This window comes from Oreochromis aureus, linkage group 15 (genome assembly GCF_013358895.1).
Source record: "Oreochromis aureus strain Israel breed Guangdong linkage group 15, ZZ_aureus, whole genome shotgun sequence".
NCBI classification, from domain to species: Eukaryota; Metazoa; Chordata; class Actinopteri; order Cichliformes; family Cichlidae; genus Oreochromis; species Oreochromis aureus.
Genome location: NC_052956.1, coordinates 11,225,873 through 11,249,819, shown reverse-complemented (window position 1 = coordinate 11,249,819; position 23,947 = coordinate 11,225,873). Strand labels below are relative to the sequence as shown.

General features: G+C 40.8%; 1 protein-coding gene across 4 annotated transcripts in view; it reads left to right on the top strand.

Annotated features, from left to right (window-relative positions):
• sash1a (SAM and SH3 domain containing 1a) overlaps nucleotides 1-23,947 on the top strand; it is a 159,766-nt gene that overhangs the window by 100,132 nt on the left and 35,687 nt on the right. For 3 of the 4 annotated variants that reach the window (XM_039598737.1, XM_039598738.1, XM_039598739.1), the window contains exon 2: nucleotides 18,566-18,694. In XM_039598737.1, coding sequence (XP_039454671.1) covers nucleotides 18,566-18,694 — 129 coding nt within the window. Of the gene's footprint in view, nucleotides 1-10,467; nucleotides 11,130-18,565; nucleotides 18,695-23,947 lie in introns of those variants that run through there. The other variant, XM_031727634.2, reaches the window with a different exon arrangement.

Genomic DNA, 23,947 nt, shown 5'->3' with positions numbered 1-23,947 from the left:
GTGGATGTGGGGTTGTTTGTTCTTGTTGTATGTGTTTGTAAGTTGGCAGGTTGCACGCTGATTAGATCTGCAGGGACGTGGATAACGGAGAGTGGCGAAGGAATTGAGTCAGTTAGATTTAGAAAGGTGTGTTAATTAGGTCTGAGTGACCGTCTGGGCCAGAGATTTCAGAGAAGACTCCCCACCAGCCCATAATGAGGTCTCGTCAGGTCGAAACGAGCATCAACACAGGGTTTGCCAAACATCGGGCCATCACTATGGTAACCTAAGTCACTTTACCATCTCAGAGGTTTTGTTTCAATGAGGCAGCTACAGAACAAAAATGTAGTTAAAAAAAATTCAGATAGGCAGCAAAGGTGACTGTTTTGTTTTTCAAATCATTGATTGTAGTGATTTCTGGAACAATTATGGTTATAGATGGGATTATAAACAGTACTTACATATTTATGATAAAATATGTAAACATTTTGCCAGTTCCAATATTTTATTTGAGAAATTATTTTTGACATCATAACATTTAGGACATTTTGCAAGTTTTAGAAGCTTTGTTTTGGCAGATGGGAAAATGGGATTTTGAAAAGAACTAATTCCTGAAGCCATGCATCTCTATGCGCTATACACAAAGATGAGAAGGTGGCTCGGATGTTGGCATGTTTGTTGGCAAGGCGAAGATGTAGCGGTGACATTGAGATTTGTCCATTTTTCCTAAAGATATTTGTAGACACCCCCTTTTTAATTGTGAGTATTTGGCAATGGATTTCAAAAACATACTATAGGTATCTGTATGTTTCTATAACAAAAACTTATTTATGATATCAGCACTTGTATAGAGGCATCCTTAATGTTACATCGAGTGAAGTACATTCATATTCTTTGAAAAATGGTTAAAAACACACACATCGCTTTACAGTTTTCAAACTAAAGGCCTAAAGGCTTGACTGAACAGAAGCAGATTACCGAGAACAGGAAAACTCTGTGTCTGTGAGCAGTGAAAGTACTTGCTTGACAGCACAATCCACAAGTTTGACCAGTGCTTTGTACATCACCACCCTTTAAGTCATTGGGAAAATATACATGTTTTGTTTTGTGTTTTTTGTGGCTCAATGCTGCCACTGGGTTCATATTTTGTCGGTGTAAGCAGGATCCTCTGGGCCGAAATAGGGGGAAATTCCTGTGAAAGTGGAGGGCTGCAGTGGTTGAGCTGAGTTTGCATTATGTTTGTGTGTTGTGTGGTTGAGTTTTGAGTAGACAGCCAGACAGACAGAGACGGATTGAAACTGCTACATGTACTCTCAGACAAAGAGAAGTCTTTTTTTTTTCCCTTCTTTTTTTTAAACAGTGGCATAGTGATTATCCTGCTTGACAATCAACTATGCCATTTTTTAAGAAAAAGTAATTATGTTGCTCAAATATCGGTAAAGGTTTTAATTGCGATTATTAAAGTAAACATCAAAGTGCATCTACACAAAAATCCACTTTAAATTCTGATGTTTATGTCAGCCGTTAAGTCTCTTTATTTGAGATACTGGTTGCTTGAAACACATGCATGTGCAAGCATAAAACTCGATGTCCCACCAGGATGCATGAGAAAATATAAATGGACAGTGGAAAGATGAATGACAAGTAGGACTAAGAAAATATTGAAAAGGAAATGTGAAAGCGCTGTGGTGAAGTATAGACTGCTAACCGAACTAGCCGCTGGTGTCAGTGGGGATGTCTTATGTAATGTGCTCTAACCAATCCGCATACTGTACATGCTGTCAGACCACAGTTAAATGTGGAAAGTAAAGTGAGGTGTACAGAATTACACATTTACTCTGAAGAACAGAGGCCACGGTTTATAACTTTTCACACTAGTAGATTATTAGTTTGTGGTCACTTAACGAAACATCGAAATTAATGGAAAAACCACCACGAAGTCTCTTTAAGGTGTTGAGCCACAATGCGACAACGGCTTCAGTGGTCGTGGAACCGACTCTCCAAATTTCAGAAACTCTTGCTGGAGGGATTAAATCCATTCTTTCAAAACATATCCCGTCATTTGGTGTTTTGATGATGGTAGCGGAGAGCACCGTCCAAATCTCCCGAAGGTGTTCAGTATCCATGGAGACCAGGGGGCTGCAAAAAGCCGCAGCATCTGATTCACATCACTTTCATTTGACAAAACTATTGACTTACTCCTTGAGCTCTATGAATGTGGACATTGTCATCTTGGAAGAGAAGCTTTCCTTGGATCCTTTCGTTTAAGGGGACAAATGGATCCAAAATACCGGCAAAAGCCCCGCTTAACTTAACAGAGCCAATGGACTGTGGGCTTAATTTGTAACCCATCTGTAAATTAATCTATTATTAAACAGTAGTTTTGTTCTCCTTTTCTGAGATTTAGCAAGATCTTAGCAGATCTTATTAGCAAGAAGAATCTAAAAATGTAATTCTATGTAGTTTATTGATTAGAGGCCCCACCAGAGAATTTGTGATTTAACACTGAGAAATAAATGTGGTAATAAAGTGTTTATAGTTGAATTATTCAGTTTGAAAATTGAAAACATAAGAAAATGAATCAGATTGAGAGCAAAGCAGTTCTTCAACAGAGGTTTAAAATCCCATTATCTCTGTTTAAATAGAGAAAGGTTTTGTCACACAAGCAAGGAAACAAAAAAAAAATATTTTATTTTTTCCATTTTTTTACTCCTGAAATTGAATAATAGTTTTGGGAAAATATTCAACTGTGGTACTGGTCGAGTGCATACCAATATCTTTACCAGTAAGACTTTAAGAGCGCAGAGCATTAGGGCACATGTTTGTGTTGAAAAGCACTCTGCGCTGAGGTTTTGATATCCATCCACCAGTGCGAGTCAGCATGTATTTCAACATGGCTGTTTATTTTCCTTTAATGTGCAAATGGCCAAATATGTGTGACAGATCGTGTGCTGCGGGTTGTGTGCGTGTGAGATATATGATGGCTGCGTGAATGCTGACAGTAATTACAGAAGGGTGTACCACAGCAGCCTGGAGCTGGCTGACTAACAAGTTATTATAACATCTAATACATAACCAAATGTCAGCCATCTCTGTTTGCTGCTTGCAAAGTGATATAAATCTACAGGGATAGTGAAGGAAGCTGTAAATGCTCGTGATGCATGGCTAACTGAAAAGATGATAAATTTGGGCTTGAGGTATTTTAGATTTGATTTGCAGATTGCATGCTGCTTCTTATTTTGACAGTTAGTGCGCTGTGTCTGTACTGTGTGTGTGCGCGCGCGCGCGTGTGCCAGGGATAATGTGGCATCTCTAGAACAGGAATTCTTCTCCACGCCATACACATAAGAGCGCTGTCTCTCTGTGCTCTTGAGGACCTGAATGTTCTGTCTTCTAGTTTCCACTAACAGGCCTTTTTCACATCAGCTGCTTTGCCATGAAATACTCACTAAACACAAGAATTACCAGTCACATTAATGAAGGCTCACATCTAAATGGACCTGAACCTTCATTTGTAACTCCCATGTTTACCTCCTATTCCATGTCAGAGGGGTTGCTGTGAAAAAGGTCCGTGAAATGGGCTCTCTAAATAATAACACCTAGTTTTTACAGCACAGATTCTAAAGAAGAATCTATTTCACTGCAGGCAGTGCTCAGAAATTGAATATTTGTTCTTTTTGTGGTGTTTAAATTCTCTCTAACACGAGATGCAACAACAGGTGAGAGTACTTGGGCAGAGAAACACAGTAGAGACAGACCCATGAAATCTTTATTGAGCCCCACTGGCTACTGTCTTGTTAGCATTTGGATTTGTATAGTAAAGGAAAAGCTACGTTATCGTTTCCCCTCTCTGGGTGCGTAAGCTTCAGTGTGCATGCCTCTGCTCCTCAGTGTGTATTTGAGTCCCATAAACCTGAAGCGAGTACTATAAAACTGATCTTTGGATGAAACTGCAGGGGATAATTATGCACCGTGTTCACAGCACACATGGTCATTAATAACATCGGGGGCCAAGCCCATTTTTACTGTATCTAGCTTTGAGGCTAACATATGGCAGCCTGGCTGATTTGACATAAAAAGATGTGCAAGAGTATTTAACAGTCCAGTGTCTTGCATGGAGGAGAGGGCGAGGAGGGCATGTGCACTGTGGCTTGTTAAGTATATAAGACAACAGCAGGGGGACCCACTATGTCCCATATTCACTCTCACATAAAGGCACGTGGAAGAATAGGAGGGTGAAAGGTTTGGGGTTTTTTTTGTTGTTTTTGTTTTTAAGGTTTAATACATCTAATAAATGTGAGGAATTAAATTTTAAAAAATCATGTTAAAATATTTATATTTAAGGAAACATGTCCTTTTTATTTTTGCCTCAATTCATTATACACATTATAGATGTTAAAGTAGTCCCTGCCCAGATAACAGTTAACAAGCATCCATGTAGACAGTGAATAACACCCTGTGGCTGTACTCATATCAGTCCAGTATAATTTATTATAAAACTGTACTGATGAAAATATTTGCTGAAAAGGTTTATTCTTAAACAGCTTCCTAGAATATATTCTAAAGTTATTTAATTTTAATCATTTGTGTACATGTATACATTTGCATAGAGGTATGTCAGCACAAGTATAATTTCTTTTGTGGGACTTTATGTCGTCAGTTCTGGATTTCTCCCATTCTCTAAAACTAGCCTGTCGCAGTGCATCTAGCGCAGACCCCCAGTACACAGAGTGAGATGACTCACTGGACATTAGCAGTCAGCCTGGCAGTGCCACCCTGACACCGACACAGCTGCCGGCCGAGCTTCATGACCTCCATCTCTAGTGAGACCAGCACGTCGCCTCCACCTGCACCCGTGGACTCAAACAAGCTACCTTACTTTTTTTCCAGCACTCCTGCGGACACCATTTTGACACAGATGCAGCACAGTCTTCTTCGATGGCCTTTAGTCTTTCCCGCATACATAAATCCAAATTATCACTAAGCTCACGCACGCTAAACACCGGCTGCTCTGTGTTGCTCGTACCTTTTGAGATTCGCTTACATCGAAAACAACATCTGTCCTTTCAGTCGTGCCTGATTAAAAGGCGCTGGAATCTCAGTACGCACAGTCACACACACACACGCACAATGGCGTAACTTAATCAGCTACCACATGGCCACAGAGGCTTGCACTGCATGGAGAATGTGGGAATCCGGGACTTAGTGGAAATATGCTTTGTTTTTATATTACACAAAGCACAATAAATTGCATTACTGAAAGCATGGATGAAGACTTGCGAATGCTACTCGCATATGCATGTGGCCATCGGAGATATTATTTATTGTGTAGACATTTTCAGTGGTATGCATGCTTAAGTGTTGGCCAACAAATACAAGAGTCTTACAGCTTAATTCCCTTAAATGAAACATGAAGAGTGGGCAAAATGAGCACCAAGAGCGATTCCAAGGAAAATGCTTTGTCTTTTTTTCTTTTTTATCAACAGTGTTAGAAGGTCATGTTGTAACACTGAGAACTTCCTGCTTCATTCCAGACTTTTTCTTCTTTCTACATCTCAGTGACACAAACTTTCCCCTTTTCCCTGAATTCCTGCATCTCATTAAAGCACATATTATCCAGTAGGAACTGTGTGCACAGATTTGGGATTTTTTTGACAGCACCCCCTATCCAGACTGTTTTTACTGACATACCAGACACTCTATGAGCTTTCTGAGAAGTTTTTTTTTTTCAGTGTGCACAATGCTATGCACAGCTGGTTATCACATGCGCCTCATACCCCAGGCAGACCATCTCCTTTTTTTTCTATATCTGTTTGTTGTTGTTCTCAGTATTCTCCCTGTTGCCCATGCATATCACTCGGTGTGCTTATTTCACACACTCTCAGCTGTCATCCTCTTCCTTTCTGCTTTCTGTCTCACTCTAGCCCAGAGGTAATTCCTGTGTTGATATTTGAAGCTAACATTTTCTCAGCTTTCAAAAGACTCCAGTGCTATGGTTGACCGCCCTATGAAAAGTAATACCTAGAACACATAAATAGCAAGTGGCAGGCGATCATTATTACTCCCTCAAAGCATTGTTTTCAGACCAGAGTGTTGATTTAATTTAATGAGTTAGCTTAGCTGAGGGAGGGGACCAAGGAAACAGTAATTAGTTGTCATGCTAATTGGGTCTGTGTGGGAGTTATCGCATGGCTGCATGATAACTCTCACACGCATGTGAAGCACACTGGGGCTGGCCTGCCTCTCTGTTCATCTCACGCACACAGATTATTTTTTTTGTACAAGAAATGCACATAAGCATGCATGTATATGCACACACACACCGATAAATAGGAAAGGCAAACGTTCACAAACTCAACAGCTCGCAGAAAATGCCAAGGGACTGTCAGGCCTTTGACCCATCGACTAAGACGAATTAATGATGCGAAAATCTTGATCCCAATTATTTATCAAGAGAAAGCAGCCTGAGAGCTAAGGGATAAGGGTTCAAGACTTTGAATCCAATTAGCTTTGGGTGTAAACTTAAATACGTTAACTTGAACAAAGGAGGAAAATATAGCGATGCGGAGTGAGTAGAGGTGATGATGAGTCATGTCATGCTCGTATAGCAGGACTGGATGTCATCCTGTCAGCTCCACTAATTGCTTTATGAACAGCTGATTTCTATGCATTTCCAGTCTGTTTTAGAAGGGCAAAACTAACAAAATGTCACCAGACTTTTACTGATTTGTACCTTCAATCCTGAAAAGATGAAAAGCTGTAAACAGAATATACATGTAATTATTATTTTGTCATCTGTGGCATCCCTCAAGTATGGTGGCCTTAATGTCTGTCCACCATGTTTATGGACATCTGTCCCCACCCTGCCAGTGGGGTTTGTGACTCCCTGTGGAGCTATTTTTAAAGCCCCGAGGTCTGGTGACCTCCAGGAAGGGTCACACTCACTATCAGCGGAGGTCCAGCCCTGCTTTGCTTTAACATGATATGCATTCTTTTTTTTTTCTTCATTCCTTCCTTAGAGCTGCCGTCTCCATCCCTTATTCCTCTCTTCATCACTCCACTGTGGAATCCTAACAACTCGGTGTTGAAAATGAAAAAGCGATGACCTATCTTAACCTCGACTTTTCAGCAGTTCGGTACTTATTACAGTTACGTACTTTCAGCCGAGTCGCAGTGATTCCTCTCATCTCCTGTGAGTTAGTTTAGACATGCTGTCTGTTTTTCACCATGGCAAATGAAAACTTTTGTATACGAGTCTCTCAATTCATGCCTGTATTGATAGCTGCAGGAGACATGATTCTCTTTCCAGAAAGTGGAACTTTTTTAGCCTGTCATAAAGTATTAGTCCCATTCTCATCATAATGTCCAGTTCTAACGCCTAATCACGCTTTAGTTGAGGGTAATTTGGGGCAGTTTATAGAGTACAAAGCAAGAATATGGGTGTTTCTTATTAGGAAAGTAAACATTTTAGGGCGTGTTTTAGTTGTCAGACTATTAGCCCTGAACAGCTTCTGCTAATAAGCAAACAATCAGCAAATAATCTCACACACATGCAGAACTGAGTTTCAGGATACCTAATGTAAATTCTTCCACTCTCTCCATGTTCTCCTAGTGACGGTGCAATTTTCTGACTGTCCCACAATTCACTAGGATCAGAAAATAATATTAAAATTAGGTTTAATAAGACATCAAAATGATTATTACTGAGAATAAAAACGTGGGAAAAGATGAAAGAAGGCAGATGAAAGACGGGGAAGATGTCGACATAAGTACAACAATTGACAGCGATCAATCACAGTCAAGCCCCAAGGCTTTCAAGAGGTCTGTTCAAAGTATGCTATCTGAGCAATTTATGCTCATGACATCACCCTTTTCCTGACGGAGCTCTCTATATATTTTAAGAACCATCAAATACATTCTTCCATTCCTCTCAACAGATTTCCACCGTGAATTACTTGCAGGTGTATCCTCTGCATGTTCATATGCTACGCATTTTATCCTCATTTCTGACCAAATGTTCACTCTGAATCTTTTCCAAAGAGCCGGTCGAGAGAGAAAAGACTGTTAACATGTGCAATTAGCATCTGCGAAGTGAGTTTTATTTCCTCTTGTCTGGCAACATGACACCTTGAATAGTGGTTAGTGTGAAAAGAGTAAAACTCGGCAGCTACACACAGAGACAACACACCAGCAGTGTTTGATAAGTCAACAGACGCTCTCCTCTCATTAATAGTTTGACCCCTCTGTTTGCAGCAACTCCAGGTGGGGGTCACACTTTCTTGTCTTTGAGTAAAGGGAGTTCCAGCATGTGTTTGTACATACTGAGCGATATGTGTGCTTGTGTGTCTGTGTGTTTAAGGGCACGACTCCAAAGAGCTCAATCCAAGTGAAAATAATAGGGAAATCGGGGTGGTGCTCTGAAATCACACCTACAAATCAAACATGGTTAGCATTCTGTAGCAACAAAGGAGAGCTGATGAGCAGAGCAATGACGCAATGCCATTATAAACACTAGTAGGCCTGCCACTTGCTGCTGCTGCTGCTGCTGCCACTCCAAGGTTACAGTCAGTAGTGCAGACCCCCGCACTTTCAGCATGTCGTCCAACAAAGCTGCTATTGTGTGAACGTGTGTTCTGTGTGTTTAGACTGTAAGCAGGACACTGTTGAGCAGCTGCCACTCATCCAAAGCCAGGCAAAGCCATTGCTCACCGACACAAATTTAAAACCGCGATATTGTATATAAAGGAATTAACAGTCCCAGAAGAGCAGCAAAATCAAATTATTATTTTTTTAGCTACACAAACAGTGCTGTGTTGTGGAGTCCAACATTTTAGTCTAGACTGAAATCATTTCACAGATTACTTTTTAATCTTGTGTAACAGACCTTTAGTCTTAATCCTGTGGACTTGAATGGACTCTACTTATATACAACTTTTCTACTCAGTTTGAGCACCAAAAGTGCTTTCTTATCACAAGCCTCATTCACCCTTTCACACAAACATTCATACAGTTACTTTTTTCCATGCCTAAGCTCTTTGCCGAACATTCACACACCAACTCTGATGGATATATCACGGACAACTTGTGGTTTAGTATCTAGTCCAAGGATACTTCAACATGCAGGCTATCTGAGCCAGGAATTGAACCACCAACCTTCCAGTTAGTAGATGACCTGCTTATCAACATCTTGACATCCTCTTTTTTTGTGTGTATCTGCTGCTTTTATTCACTTTCAAGGACCACAGTCTCAACTGTTTTTTGATAATGAATATGATGATTAGAAGAAGACACTGCAGTTTCGGGAAGGCCTTACTGATATGTAATAAACAGCTTATAAACAAAGTAAAATCTGGGAGCCTTTTGCACTTTGCATAATTGGAGTTCTGGAAGCAAAACTGCAGCTTTATGGATTATTGTGTAACTGTTTTCATGGTTGCACAAAAGATTGTGGGGTTGACAAATTTTCTGTCTGCTATCTCATCTTTGGTTATGCTGCTTTTGAATAAATTTGTCCTGGTGTGGCAGAGTTATGTGGTAAACAGAAGCTAAGGCAGCATTTTATGCTGACTTGAAACTACAGGGATTGGAGCTTATTGTGAACTGAAATTTTCAATCATACTCTCTTAATTTTTGTTATTTCTGGCAGCTGTAGCTGCTCATAGAAAATGAGCTCTTGACAACAACAGGGAGAGCCAGAGTGTTTCAGGACTTCATTACAAAAGAGAAGCCTGCCTGCTGGTAGAGCATAACAAACAGCTGATCAGACAGGGTAGCTGTGCAATTTCATGCTTATGCATAAAGTATCTTTCTCCCACTTTTATTCAAATGGCATCTGCAGCACAAAAAAAGAAAAAAATCACATAGCTGTTGGACTATATGTAAATCAAATTAGAATCTTATGGTTCAATAAAGGTCTTGTGTTTCGGTGTCATTGTCCAGGGTTTTGTACAGATTTACGAGGGCATAGGGCACCACATGCATGAACCTCTTAAAAACATTTTTTTTTCCCATAGGCTTTTTTGTTTTTCTAACAATTGTGCGGAGAATGTGCTTTGTTCACGTTCCCTATTCACTACTGGCTGCAGAGATGTATTGGTGGAAGGCATGTCAGCGTGTGATTAAAGCGATTTTTGGGCCGTGACAAAATCCCTTAAATGAACTCGGTTTTAGCAAAACTGTGAAGTCTGCATTCAAATTTATTCACAGAAAGCAACAGAGAGATAAAAATGATTATTAACTGGGCATTGCAAAGTTGTCAGTGACTACAGATGATTGAAATTTGAGGGGGGGTTAAACAAAGTCTGTTTTAAGGTTACAGTGAAGTTAGTTACTCAATCAAACGGAACAGTCTCATTTGGAGGGAAAACGTATCGATCATATGAATAATTAGTCACTAGTGTGAGCTAATTCCGGGACATTGTACTCCTGATGCTGGGAGGAGTGTGTAGGGGGAAGGAGAGTGAGGGAGTGAGAGGAGCAGGGGTGAAGAGAGGGGGAGGCGCCTTGTTTGGAGGCTTTGCTGTGTGTTCCGGGCGTTCTCTCACTCGAATCTTTAATGGAAATACGATTGAATGTGCTCTCTGTTGCAGTGTTGAAAGTTTTGTGACAATTACTGGGGGGTTTCGTGAACTTTTCGGAAACTTTTGCCCCATTTCGACGACTTCTTTACTCAGTTGTGGGGTTTGGTTTATACCCTGGGGCACCGGATCCGTGCATTGCAGACTGTGGAGCAGGGGACACCGCGCTTGAGAGTTTTCAGACGAATGACCGGGTTTGGGTTTACATAATTCAAGGCCGACTTTCTTTACCTTTGGTCTCTCTCTCGGAGTTTTGCTAAACATGTCAGGACGCAGTTTACGCACTAAACTTCAAATCGTGCCAAGCAATGCTGGAGCATTTCACCAGTGCGTCAAGGGCAACTGTCTGTGAAACAGCCTTGGCATCGATATCTTGTTTACTGCTGGGGATTAAGGTTCCTGCCTGTGGGCTTGGAAGCAAGCTACACAATACTGGTGTGACTCTGAACAAAGTTTTCTAACATTATGGAAGGTGATCAGGGGACCGGTGCGCCTTCTGATGAGCCTCAGGCAGATAGCGCTGCTGCGTCCGACAGTTTTTCCCAACTGTGGTCCGACGTTATGGGGATGCTGGTAAGTTTGGGGGGGAGGGGTGACGTGATAATTGGTTGACATCACAGACTGAGATTGTTTCCTTTAACACTTGTATTGCAAAACGAGTGTTTGTTTCGCCGAATTATAGGCGTATGCAAATTACGCATCAGCTCTCTCCAACAGGCCCATGTTCCAAAGCCATCAGTGCTCTGCGTGTAGCCTTGTATTGTGCTGGAATTGGCTCTAGGCTGCCAATGATGAGCTCATACAGCCAAGTCAGTCCAAGATCAAAGCAAACAGGAGTTGATTGAGAGTGTGGTGTGTTATGCACCGAAAAGTTACCCTTTATGGGTTATATACGCGTGCCCGTTGGGTCCTCTAGATCTTAAGAAGTTTTGAGATTCCTGTTGTCTTTGTAAACTGCGGTTATCTCATTCAAGTGAAGTTTAGTGTATGTTACAGGTTTATGCTTTGAAATCGTTATCACTTCAGAGTTGTTCTGTGTTGAGGAAACCAAATTCCTGAAACAATGTTTTGTGTGGCTGTCAATGCATTCTTTATTTTACTGCCTACATGGGATGTAATAGATCTGTTATCTGTAGACACTGGAGTCCCTTTGGTCTGATACTGAGGATGTGTGTATGGTGTACAGAACTGGCTCCCAGCCACGCAATTTATCTAGATTTATTGCCTCTGGAGACATATGTCTGCTAAGCTGCACTCACTCTTGTTGCTTTTTTCACCTTGAATGGAATCATGCATACATAGAAAAGCAACAAGTTTTGCTAAAGTGCATTGCATACACTCCAATGTTTTACCATCATTTTGAAGTCTTTTTTCCCCCGACTGCTTCAAACACGATAACAGTGAAAATAAAATTCTATCCTTGCAAAGTTTTTCTTTTTTTGGCAACATTGTTGTTGTTTTTTTACCTTGAATTCCAAGTAGTTGGCCATCTAATGAGGGAACAGCCTGAAGGACATTGAAAAAGAACAACAAAAAAACCACCCAATGTCACTGACCTCAGCTTTGTTGCTGTGTTTTTCCATATTAGTTTGTAGTTTTAGATCATCTTATTTTCCTATTTTGCTGCGCAAGAAATTTCAGAAATGTGAACAAATAGAACTAGATTGGCCTCCTCCAGCTTCTGAAAACTAGTGTCTTTAGCAGAATCGGCAAACCCATAACTGATTTAACGACCCTGATGAGAGAAGAGAACAAACATAACATAACATCTGGCGCGTGGGGCTATGAGATATTAATTTGTTTGTTCTGCAAACTTAAACTGAAATTCCCCTTCATTCCAGGCCAGTATTTCCTTGCTTTTGTTTAATTTGCTTACATAATTCAGTTTCTGCTTGTTTAGAATGCTGCACTTGCGTACAGTGTTTCTTTACGTATTGGAAAACATTTCTAAATTGTTAACATTTAACTAAATCATTTCACGGGGAACCTTGAGCTTAACACTTTGCTCACGCTCATATCTCTAAACACATTGTGAGATTTTGAACACAATGAACACCGCGCTCTCCTTCAGCAAAATGGATGCTATATATAACCAACCCACTATGGATTTCAATGCCTTTTGTTTTGCTTGAGAGCTTGCCCTTTGAATTGGGATTTGGTCTTAGCTTGTTGACCCAACTTAGCTCACTGTTGCACATGTGCCTGATCTTGGGTCTTTGCATGTGGAAACAGGCCTAAATACCTCCTTAGAGATAGTTTTCCATCATGATAAAGATCTGGTCAGACTTCTTACTGTTCTCCATCTTCCACTGATTACCGTATGTTTCGGCACACATACCAAACTTGGAAAGTACTCTTAAACTGTAAGCAACCATTCAGATAAACACCAAAATGCTCCACAGCAAAGTGTTTGTCCCATGAAAGTAGGTTTTCATAATGCTTTAACTGTAAATCAAATGCTGTTTCAATCTGCTTTATATTTTTCCGTCTCTGAGGTTAACCATCCGCAGTGACGTGTGGTGGAATGTGTTTAATAAGAATACCTTAGAAAGCCATTCATTTATGTGTGGTTTAAGCTCAGTAAATAGCTCTTGAAGTAATTAAAACTCAAAGGCAGTTTAGGACAGTGTGGCGTAGGAGCTGTGAATTGTTTTAAGTGGTTGGATTTACAGATGTCTGAAAAGGGAATTTGCTTCTGCTTGGCCCACCCCACGTCTGGAGATATGGGGGGGTCCCTCAGAACAGAACTTCTTTACTAGCTTTTAAACTAATCTGAGTTTAAACACAAATGTGCTTTATGAATTTGTACGGAGGCGGTCTAGATTTCAGTTCCTTTTCATTGGATCCCATTTGGGAAATATTCTGTGGGATTCGACTTTAACTGGAATAACTGCTGCTTCACTGCTGCTGATGTAGAGGAGAGACAGAACACAGATTTCAGATATGCATTTGCCTAAGGCAAGCTTTAAATTGTGCCCCCTCACTGTATAGGAAGGTATGCTCACTAACCTGGACAGCTGACAGTCACTCCCTCTTTGCTTCTCTCCAGAAATTTCTCCTCTGCTTTTTGCTTGAAAGGCCATCTGAAGCCACAGCCGTGGTAATATTTTATTTGCCTGCAGGGAGTCCTTGTTGTCTTTGAAAGGAGTTTTGTGGTGTTTTACACAGTGTGGGTGGTAGTTTGTCCATTTGGAAAACTGATTATGTAGGAGACAGTGCTCCATCTTTAAACCTAAGAATGTGATTGTGCTCTTGAGACGTGATTATTGATTGTGTCTGGGAAATATATGGCTAGATGATGTGACCCCTATGTGCTTCCTCCCACATAGCATTTCATACATAGTGGCAGCATATCCTTCAGTTGTCTGCTTTCACTTAAAGCATGGTTCGCTGGGCCAGTTTGTCTTTGCCAACAGTGTTCTCAACACAGTCTATAATAGCTGAATTTAGTCTATTGGTGCCAAGTCCAACTGGTCACTTCTCCTTTGCTACCCCTCCCTGACCAAGACTCATTATTGAGGTCACTCAGAGATCTGGCAGGTTTCCTCTGCTGCGATGGCAGAGTACTGTTCTGCTCAAGCCACGGATATCCTGAGGAAGCTCTCTAAAAGACTGAGTTGTGGCCCCTGGCCTTACCCTCCTTAACAGTCTTCCTCTACTGGCCTGAAAGCCAACTTTTAGTCAGATGTCTCCTGGTTTGGGGATTTGTTTCGTGCTCACCTGCAGCGCTTTTAACATTTTTAAGAATTGCAGCCGGCTGATGCAACACCCAGTGATGTTTTTATCAAATAGTCTTATTGTCAAATGTATATTTTGTGTTATACTGCTAACAGATGGCATGTTACCAGTAGAATGGTATTAATCCAGGGAAGCAGGGCGGGATTAGTTTATGGAGGCGTTTGAGGAACTAAGTAGATTGGTGGATGTAGTAACAACTGGCTAATTTATCTTATGATGTTTGGACTATTGGAGAGGTGATGTGTTGTTATTGTTGGTGACTCAAGAGATTCACTTATAAAAACATAAGTACAGTGCACCACAATGCAACCCAGCTGGCAGCAGTTTCAGTCTTTCAGTCTGCCAGTCCTGTCCTGAGTTTGCTTAGCAAGTGAAAGTGATCATGCTGCTAACCTTCTAGCATTACATCAGACGGCTCTTTTGTCATCCATTGTCATTGTTCTCGAACACACAAAATGGGTAGTCACAAAGGCGTGATTGTAACAACAGTTAATACCATCTACACTTCTATTCAGCCCATGCAAAACTAAACACCGGTATGATAAATGGAGGAATTTGACGTTAAAGGTTGAAACAGAACAACAGCAGATGTTCCCAAGGTTGCTAGTTATCAGTGCCTTGCATGCTAGCTGTGTGATTTACCTTCATTGGGTGCCTTTCACATAGTTTTGTCTTTTCCCTCTTAAAGAATCTGTCACTTCAATAGTGTACTGCCTCTTTTTAAAGGACTGAACAGCCCTTTATGTAGTCCACTATATGAAACGCTCAAGCAAAAGTGTTGAATCCTGGGGAATTTTCTCTCCAGATTTATATCAGATTTAATTTAAAATACTATATTGAATATGTGCTCGCTGTTGGTTACTTGAGTATAAAGCGCTTACGTGGTTTCATTTTCATAATGTAACAGTGGGGATGCATGTCAATATATATATTTTGTAATTATATTACTTTATTTTTTTTGGCAATAAATTCCTGATTTAAAAAAAAAAAGAGCCTGAAATGGAAGCTGCTGAAGTTTAGCGCACAGACATGCCTCATGATTAAAGTGATGCTTCTCCAAATTGACTTTTTGAATGTCTGTAGAGGAACCCTGTGTCAGTAAGAATGCAAGGAATTCCATGGCCAATTGACCCGAGGCTACTGAACCTTCATGCTGTTTCCCTTCTCTGTGCAACCTTTGCATACAAAGCATATGCATGTATATCTTTACTTTTTAATATCTAAAATAAAGTAGATTATACGTGATTTGTGTAGAAAGACATATTGACTTCATTTTTATTTCTGCCATAGATGTAAATCATCTCTTTTGAAGCAATTGTAAAGGAACTTTATGTACCGCAAATCATTCAGCATTAATAAGCGCTGTTAATTTCTATTTTGATGGTGGCGCAACATGTCAGCCATTAACTTGCAGTGGTCTTCACACGAACGAGTGATTCGGTAATTTCTTCCAGTTTTTCGGGGTTTGTTTTTTAAACAAAACGGAAATTTTTCATCTTGAAATTAGAAGTACCCGTCTTAATGGAATGACGAGCTTTTGTGACACTTGCACACTCTTTACTCTGATTTCATACAAACGACCTCACCCATTCTTGCTTGGGTGGAGTTTTTGGTACGACTATTGTTGCTATTGTTCAAGTTTAAATGGGAGTTGGCCTCCTTCACATCGAGGGTGGAGTAGCTGTTACATCACGTACATCGGCACACAGTCATGAAGCTAGATGTGTTTATAGTTCTATATGTGCGCATGTAAAGCAGCTTCAGAGTAAGAGTTTTACAGTAAGGGTCTTTTGAGACTTATTGCCAACAGAGCTTGTTTTGTTTTAGGTTACATAATGACTTATGCATTAGAGTCTCTTAACAAATGAAGGATCTCTGTTATCAGATTACAGCTGTTTTATTCTCCTCTCACCAAACAGCTGCCCTGGTTTGTAGCCCACAGACTATCCCTTTTCCAGCCTTAGTGCCTACCCTCCTGCCCAATTTCCAAACAATACTACCACATTTTCACTTCCACTTTGACAGATTTACTCTAAAATGCGGACAAAGCACTTGTTCGTGCGATGACATGACCAGTCAGTCAGTCATTATAAGAAAACAGCTGGTTTACCTTTTCTTAAGGCTGTGATTCACCCAAAAGCATCTGGAGTCATTATACAACAGAACATGTGAATGTGTCACTGTACAAAATGACGGTGGAAGTGAAGGCTCGAGGTTCAGCTGTGTCGAGCGCCTATGAGGTAATCCCACTGGAGAATCAGAGGAATCTGTCATCTCTGCGCAGACACAGGGGTTGGGGGGCCCTGTTTTAGCAGTCTATCTGAAAACATCAAAACATATGCAGGTTTACCTGCCTATAGCTGAGAGATAGTACTGCAAGTGGAGATGAAAGACTTCAAAACTTAAATGTTTCTTCTGCTAAAAACAAAAAAGAAAAAAATCCATCACTGTTTAAAAAAAAAAAAAAAAAGAGAAAAAAAGATTTGTGCAACTTTAAAATGGGCATTACTCTTTCTATTTGGATGTTGCAAATATATGTGCAGTCTTGATGTCTGATTGTAACATTTTGGGATTCTCTAATGAGTGTGCGCTTTCAGTCAATGTGAGGAATGAAGGTGAAAACATGTCTGCTCGGGGAGTGTTTCCACTGGGATTCTCAGTCAGCTCAAACCACATGTCTGGCCAAAACAGGATTTCTCAAGAAAAGACGCTGGGAGGACAGATCACAGCAAGCCAAAGTGTGCGTTTGAGACGAAGCAATTGTGTGTTTTTTGTTGTTTTATATTCAGTAATGTGCTCATCTTACAATTAATAAATCGTAACTCGGTCTCACCGAGCTGTGTTTGTGATTGGCTTAACTCAGTTTGTTTTGGTCTGGTGCTTTTAAATCCCCAGCATGCAATGTGTGCGCATACTAATGTGTGTTCTCCCTGACTAGACACCAAGGTCTGAAGAAGGCCCTATACCCCTGTGTGTGTATGCACGGGTGTGCGTGTGACACCTTACTCACAGTGATCCATTCATTTGTGGCCTGGCACCCAGATAGGGAGTCCAGTTGAGAAAGACCGAGACTGAGGGAGACTGTTTAGACCCTGCACAGTGACTCAATGCTAGCTGTCTGCCTGGCACAGATTAGATCAACACTGATGAATATTCAACTGTGGGCCATCGCTGCCAGAATGGTCTAGATTTTAACCAAGGCAAGACGCGGGAGATGAGCTTCTCTCCCACATTGTACAAAAGTTGCTTTATGTCCTGCAAAGAAATATCAATGACTTAATTCAAGAAAGTAATTAATATTTAAGTGCTTTTTTTCTTCCTTTTTTTAACATGTGACATAAACATAAGTCACCCTAATTAACTTTGCTTCATAACAGGCCCCTTTATGTTGACAGTTTATGTTCAGCCACACATTTTCAATAAAACCTGAATTTAAAATTTGCTCGACTACCTCATTATCTTCTTTTTGGTAAGCTCTTTAATGTTTGGAGCAGAACTTCCTCCATTATTCCTAAACAGATCTTCCTCACAAAGGCAGGAACTGTGCTGATGTAAACTGAAGCTTGCCGGAAAAAGTGTGTTTGGGTTGGAGGTTGGTGAATGTCTGAGGAGGTAAAGGGCATCTTGAAATAAAGACAAAAACCCAGGAACAAACCAAGGCCTGCCAGTGACACTGAATGGAACCTGATAAGAATGAATAAATTGGCCTAAAGCCCCTTACCAGGGGTATTTTTAGGTTTTTTTGTTTGTGTGGCGTAGTTTGCCTTATGGGTGACGCAGCGTGGTCTCAGTTTGAACGGTAGTTGACACTTTGAAACTAGTGGCATCGCCAAGAAGAATGCATATAAAGAATAATATTGTTTCTACTTACCCAAGAAAATATTTAGTTTATCAAAACTACGTAGGATTGAGAGGGAATGTCTGTGTTAGGCATACCAAAATGCATCCTAGTTAACTTCTATTTGCCAGTAATTGTAAGTGTACGGTACATTGGTTATACAAAGTTTTGAGGGGATGTGACTGTCACACAGTGTGCTAACTCATTTAGGCTTTTTCCTTCCCCTGCAGTACTGGTGGGATATTGTGAAGTTCAGCTATATGAAAGATTGTAAAGGAAAGACCAAGTGCAGAAAGTAAATCGAAACAAAGCAGTTGAGTGTTCATAATTCATGCAAAGAGAGTTTTTGCATTTGGAGCATTGTCAGCGGAATTATCAGTGGTTTTAGTGGTTTTAGTTTTCTGGCTAAAACTATGCCCCTTCTTCTCCTCAGGATGGTTCTCTGGGCAACATAGATGACCTTGCACAGGAATACTCTGAGTACTACAACACCTGCTTTAGTGACGTCAACGACCGCATGGAGGAGCTACGCAAACGACGAGTCTCCCAGGAACTCGACATGGTAAATACACGCTCACCCATGTAATTACCTCGCCTAATGAAATCATGTGAACGGCTATTCATGCACAGCATTTTCTTTGCCTCTCCGCTGAACTTGCATGCTTGATTTTTTTTTACACTCTTTACTAACTGCCAGACAAGGAATAGCAGAGACTGAACAAACAAGATGAATTTGTGTTAATGTCCAAGACTTTCCCCGAGGCCAGTGTGCCTGAACACCACTACAAGTCCTTTTCAGAGAGATGTAGGATACTAAGGCACCTCTTTGGTTGCCAAGTTGCAAGTAAATCTATGATGGAATGCTGCTGGTGCTGCTGCAGAGGGCCTAGCTTTGTGCAGCATGCAACCCAATGAGTCCACATGCTTGCAAGAGCAAGTATAAGATCAATTCAGTAAGTCCCTGTAAATAGAACTTGGGCAAATAAATTCTCACACACACACAAAAACAAATGGTCAATTCTGTTTTTCTGCTAAGCTAGCTGCCGCTCTCCACCACATTTGCTAGAAAGTCAGACATAGTAGTGTTATTGCCCGATAAAACAATGATTCACCTCTCCGTCCACATACTTTGCTCACATTGTTGTCACGTTAGACTTTCTTATTTTAGACCTTGTACCGATTGTCTCCCCATTTCTCCGCATGTTTTTCTGTCATCATGTTTCCAGTTTAATAGGCGGCCCCTCTTGCTCCAAGGCGACCATGTGGCTCAGCTTGCATTGAAAGGCACAGCTGATTTATTGTGCTGTGCATTTAATGATTTCAGACATCCTGTTGTCACCGCTTTCATGATAGACTGTAAATGCATTTTGCATCTTATTATACACTAAGTGCTATCTCTTTGGCCGCAGACTTTGATCTGTGTTTACCTTTCGGGCATTTTTTTTTAAGTTTTGAAGGGAAGCTCTTCTTCTGAGTTCTTAAAACAGGGGAAAAGGAAGCTGTGAAGGCTCAGGGGAGGGGTTGGGGGTTGTGCTGAGTGGGACCTGAGCCTGAAGCCCAGTGCAGGAGGAGGCTAACAACATGAATAGTGGGAGAATGAGAAGGAAGGAGGATGAGGGGAATGAAGAGGAGGAGTGGAGTATGTGAGAGCCTGCAGCTGTCCTGCCACTCTGCAGAGTTTGGCAGCAAAATATAGAAGAAAAGAAGAAAAATACATGGAGGAGGGAATATAGGTCAGACAACACCTTATCAAGAGCTCTCAAAAGTGCAGTATCAACCCACACTATATGGATTTAACCTTGCCTTGCGTTTGAGTGCAGGCCTTTTTCTAAAATTAGTTTTGGGTACTGTTCAAGTCCAGAACAGTCTTTTCTTTACCAACCCTTGTAGGACGCAATGGATTAAGACTTTTCTTCTCTTAGACAAAATTGTTAAGAGGCATTGTGAAAGTAATACACAAGGCGTGTACCGAGACAGAGCACAGGACACTAAATGAACTGAGAATGAGCTTAGACAGAGCGATGGACACCCAGTCAGAAAGAGAGTAACAAAATGACTGTTACAACTTTTGAAGTGTGTCCAGAAGTCAGTGGCTGCAAGCCAGCGTCATGCAGTCGTCACCCCTGGGACCAGTGCCAGATGGTTAGGCAAGGTCATAAGAGCCACATTAATAGAGACAGATTTTATTAGTGGAGGTGGATGGTAAAGCAGACGGGACTCCATTGTCTTATTCTTCATGCGTTTCATAATGTCAGATTTATAGATCAGTTATTGATTTAAATTATTATTTTTTTTACTGGTAGGTAACTTGTTTCTTCAGATCTCTCCTACTATATGCTTTTCAGTTCAGATCTGATCTAAGTAGTAGAGATTTTAGGGTAAAAGTCACCTAAGCTTTGACCTTTCTTGGTTTGCATTCGTGCTGTACTAGAGAAGGCTGAAGTCGAGATAAATGTGGCATCGGAGAAGACTCCATGAAAGCTGTCTGGTTGCCAGTAAATCTGTGATGGAAGTCCTCATACTCCAGGTTAAATATAACTTGAGGTAAACACTGAGAACAGATCTGGATATTTGCTTCTGGAAAATTCCCATGCGAAAGCCCCACTGTCTATAAAGTGTTGTTGTGGTCAACATTGTAACACCAAAAAGTAAGAAGAAGGCCTTTTTAAGTTTCTGTTCTCCAAAGCATTCTCAACTTGACTCTTGGTACGGCGAGTTTCCTCATGATGGGAACCATTCAGCTTCTCTTTCGGGGTTTTGGGGGCTTTTTGGTTTTTTGGGCTGTTTTCCTTAAAGTAACGAGAAATGTTTCATTATTATTATTAGCCTGCTCTTGCATTGTGCCCCTTTTAACATAGTGATGGCTGTCTGTGTTGTTGCAAAGCAAGGGGCGCTCTCTATTAAGAGTTGATGACGGAAGCTCTCTCTTAGATGGCTATCGATGCACCTCCTTTCTGCGTGGCTTCCTCTCAGTCGTTTCTGTGACTCTATGGTAGTTTTATGAGTTAGTGGGATACAAAGGGTTAAATAAACATCCTCTTTGGGAATGTGGATATGGATTAGCTTGACGGCCTCACAGTTTCCCAGCGCTCTTATACATTAGAGTTCGGATGCTGCGTGAGGATTTTTATTATTGGAGTGGCAGGAAATGCTGGAAAAGAGCAATATGTTCAGCAGTTTTAATAAAATGTGTTGTCTCTAGTAACGGGTCAGTAAAAGGTCAGATCAGAAGGATAAAGATTTTTTTTTTTTTTTTGCCTGGGATTCAGTTACAAACACTTTAGTCTTCACTGCGCTAATTCTTAGCTAAATATAAAGGATTTAGTTATATTTTAGAATAAAGTAGATGCATTTGACTGTACTAATGTACCTTACATCTGTAACCGTAAACATGATTTGTTTTTCAGTGTCCCTTTTCAGAGTAGAAGGTCCTTCATAGTACTTTATTTTTACAATAATTTTAAAAAGTGAGTTTTAAATTTCAGCATAGCAATGAAAATTTGCTTGGCCCAATGTTGAAAACAGTGATGTCGGTGGCTATGATAGTGGCTACCTCAAATAAAAGAAACAATGATTGGCAGCCCACAGATTCCAGGAAATGATTCCAATTTTGGTTAGTAACACTATTCAATTATTGGTTTGCAGATCTGTTTTAGATGTGGACTGATTCTTAAAAGGCACCAAGGCAGAAGTTTGTAAAGGTTTTAACCAGTGGATTTGAAGTAGCGTCAATTATCATTGCATATTATCATTGCTAACAACTGCTAAATATGGCATTCTTTGGTTTCTGAAGAGGATGATGATCATTTTAAGTCCTGCTGAAGTTGAAGTAAATACATTTAGTTAACTTTTGTCTTTTTTCGTCTTTTGTTTCTTCAACATCAAGGCGGTTGAAAAAGTTATTCAAGCTATCCCCATGTTCAGCCACAAAGTCACGCTACAGTTATGCCAGTGCAAGTTTAGTTTAATTCGAAGGGAAGGAAAAAAACCATGCCAAAACACAGACATAAAACACCAGAGGAGGGATCCCTTAAACGTGCAGGGACTGGTTGTTGGATGACTAATCTTGTCTGGCCAAGGGAGAGAAATATCAAACTCTATTTTGACATCACTTTCTAACCATAGCACAATAGTACAAATGAAGTACGCTAAATATAAATCAAGAGAGCTCATTTTGGTGTTTGTGGTTGTCGGGCAAACATTTTAACACTTGCTGTTAACCATAATGAGACATTGCACTGCTGTGTGTGGTAATATCTTTGAGGATAATTTTAGATAAGTGCACAAACAAAGCATCCTATCAATCATAAATCTGTTCATCGTAACCTGCTAACTCAAGGAAGGCGTTTTATTTGTTTTATACCTGAATTGCCCGACAGCTGTGGGTCAAGACTCAGGCACGGACTTGTGTTTTGTTTTACCGTGAGACGAGGAACCGTGCGGTTAATGCCCACATGAAGTTAAACCATCAAAGTGCGTCAGTTCAGCTGGGTTAAAACTACAGTGTAGAGGAAAGAGAAACTGTGTTGTGAACTCTGCTGCTTATTTATCCTTTCTACTCTCAGATTTTTGCCTAGAAACATAGCAAAGTCAAACACGCTCAAACAGCAGAGACTTTGTTGCTGTAAGATTGCTTTCAAAGGACGTTCGTGCCGCTGTGTTTTTTTATTATTGGCATAACCCTTGTGGAAAGCAAGTGGTATATTTAAATGTATTTTGTGATTTATTTGTCACTAATGGGACATCGGTTGTAATAACTTTGGTATTTGTTTTGAAATACCAAAGCTGAGGAGGATTCTCAAAGCTGAGGAATGCTCCACGCGCTATAAAAGAATGCAGCGCTGTGCGGCGAGCACGTACACACACTCTCCCAGACGTCCTTGAAAGGAAGAGGATGGAGATGTTGGTGTGCTAATGTTTTTCTCGTAAAAACATTTAGGCAAGCGGCAGCTTGGTTGGCGTGGCGTGGTTGAATTTCAGAAAACACAAGTGTGTGTGTGTGTGTGTGTGTGTGTGTGTGTGTGTGTGTGTGTGTGTGTGGATTTTCCAGAACAGCCAGTCCCGCAGGCTTGCACTGTGCTGTACTAGTTCCACCTCTAACGTCTTTTTCAAGGATTGCAGTAGTTACCTGTTCCACTACATAGCTTTCTACAGGGCTACTTACAGTTGCCCACCCAGGTTCACCCGGCCATGCCAGCTGGCCTACCTCCACTACGCCACCTGGTCTTTTTGCTACACATACACCTTTTTTTCCATCTGAGGTTGAGAGTAATTTTGGTGAAGGAAAAGTGACTTCAATAGGCTTTTGCAGTGGATGGAATATGTGTTTAGCACTCATCTGTATTTTGAAGCTTTCCCTTTAATTAAAAAAATGTCTGGATCTCCTGTTGCAAAGCTAAACTTTGTTGTAGTTTCCAGGTTAATGATGGAAAGCATTGTGGTTTCTGGAAGTACAGTCACTTTTCAGTAGCGCATGTGTGTTAGGATTTAGTCGTTTCCGATGCCAGTTTCCTTGTGCTCAGACATCGTGATCCTCATTAGTCAGAGCTCTCCCTTCTCTCTCCTTTTCATTTTAACTTAATTCAGTCATGCTTAACCAATCGTTCTTCCATCACACTTGCACGCACATACACACAAAGCGAACCATGCACAAGCAACGTCTTTGGACATCTAAGGGGAAAAACGCATGCACGTTCACACGCTTACATGCCACTTTTAGGTAAGTAGGGCAGCATCTTAAGATTATTCTGCAAAGTTCATGTAAAGGATAGCCTGCCCCCTCTGGGGGGGGATGCATTGTGGGATCTATGCTTTA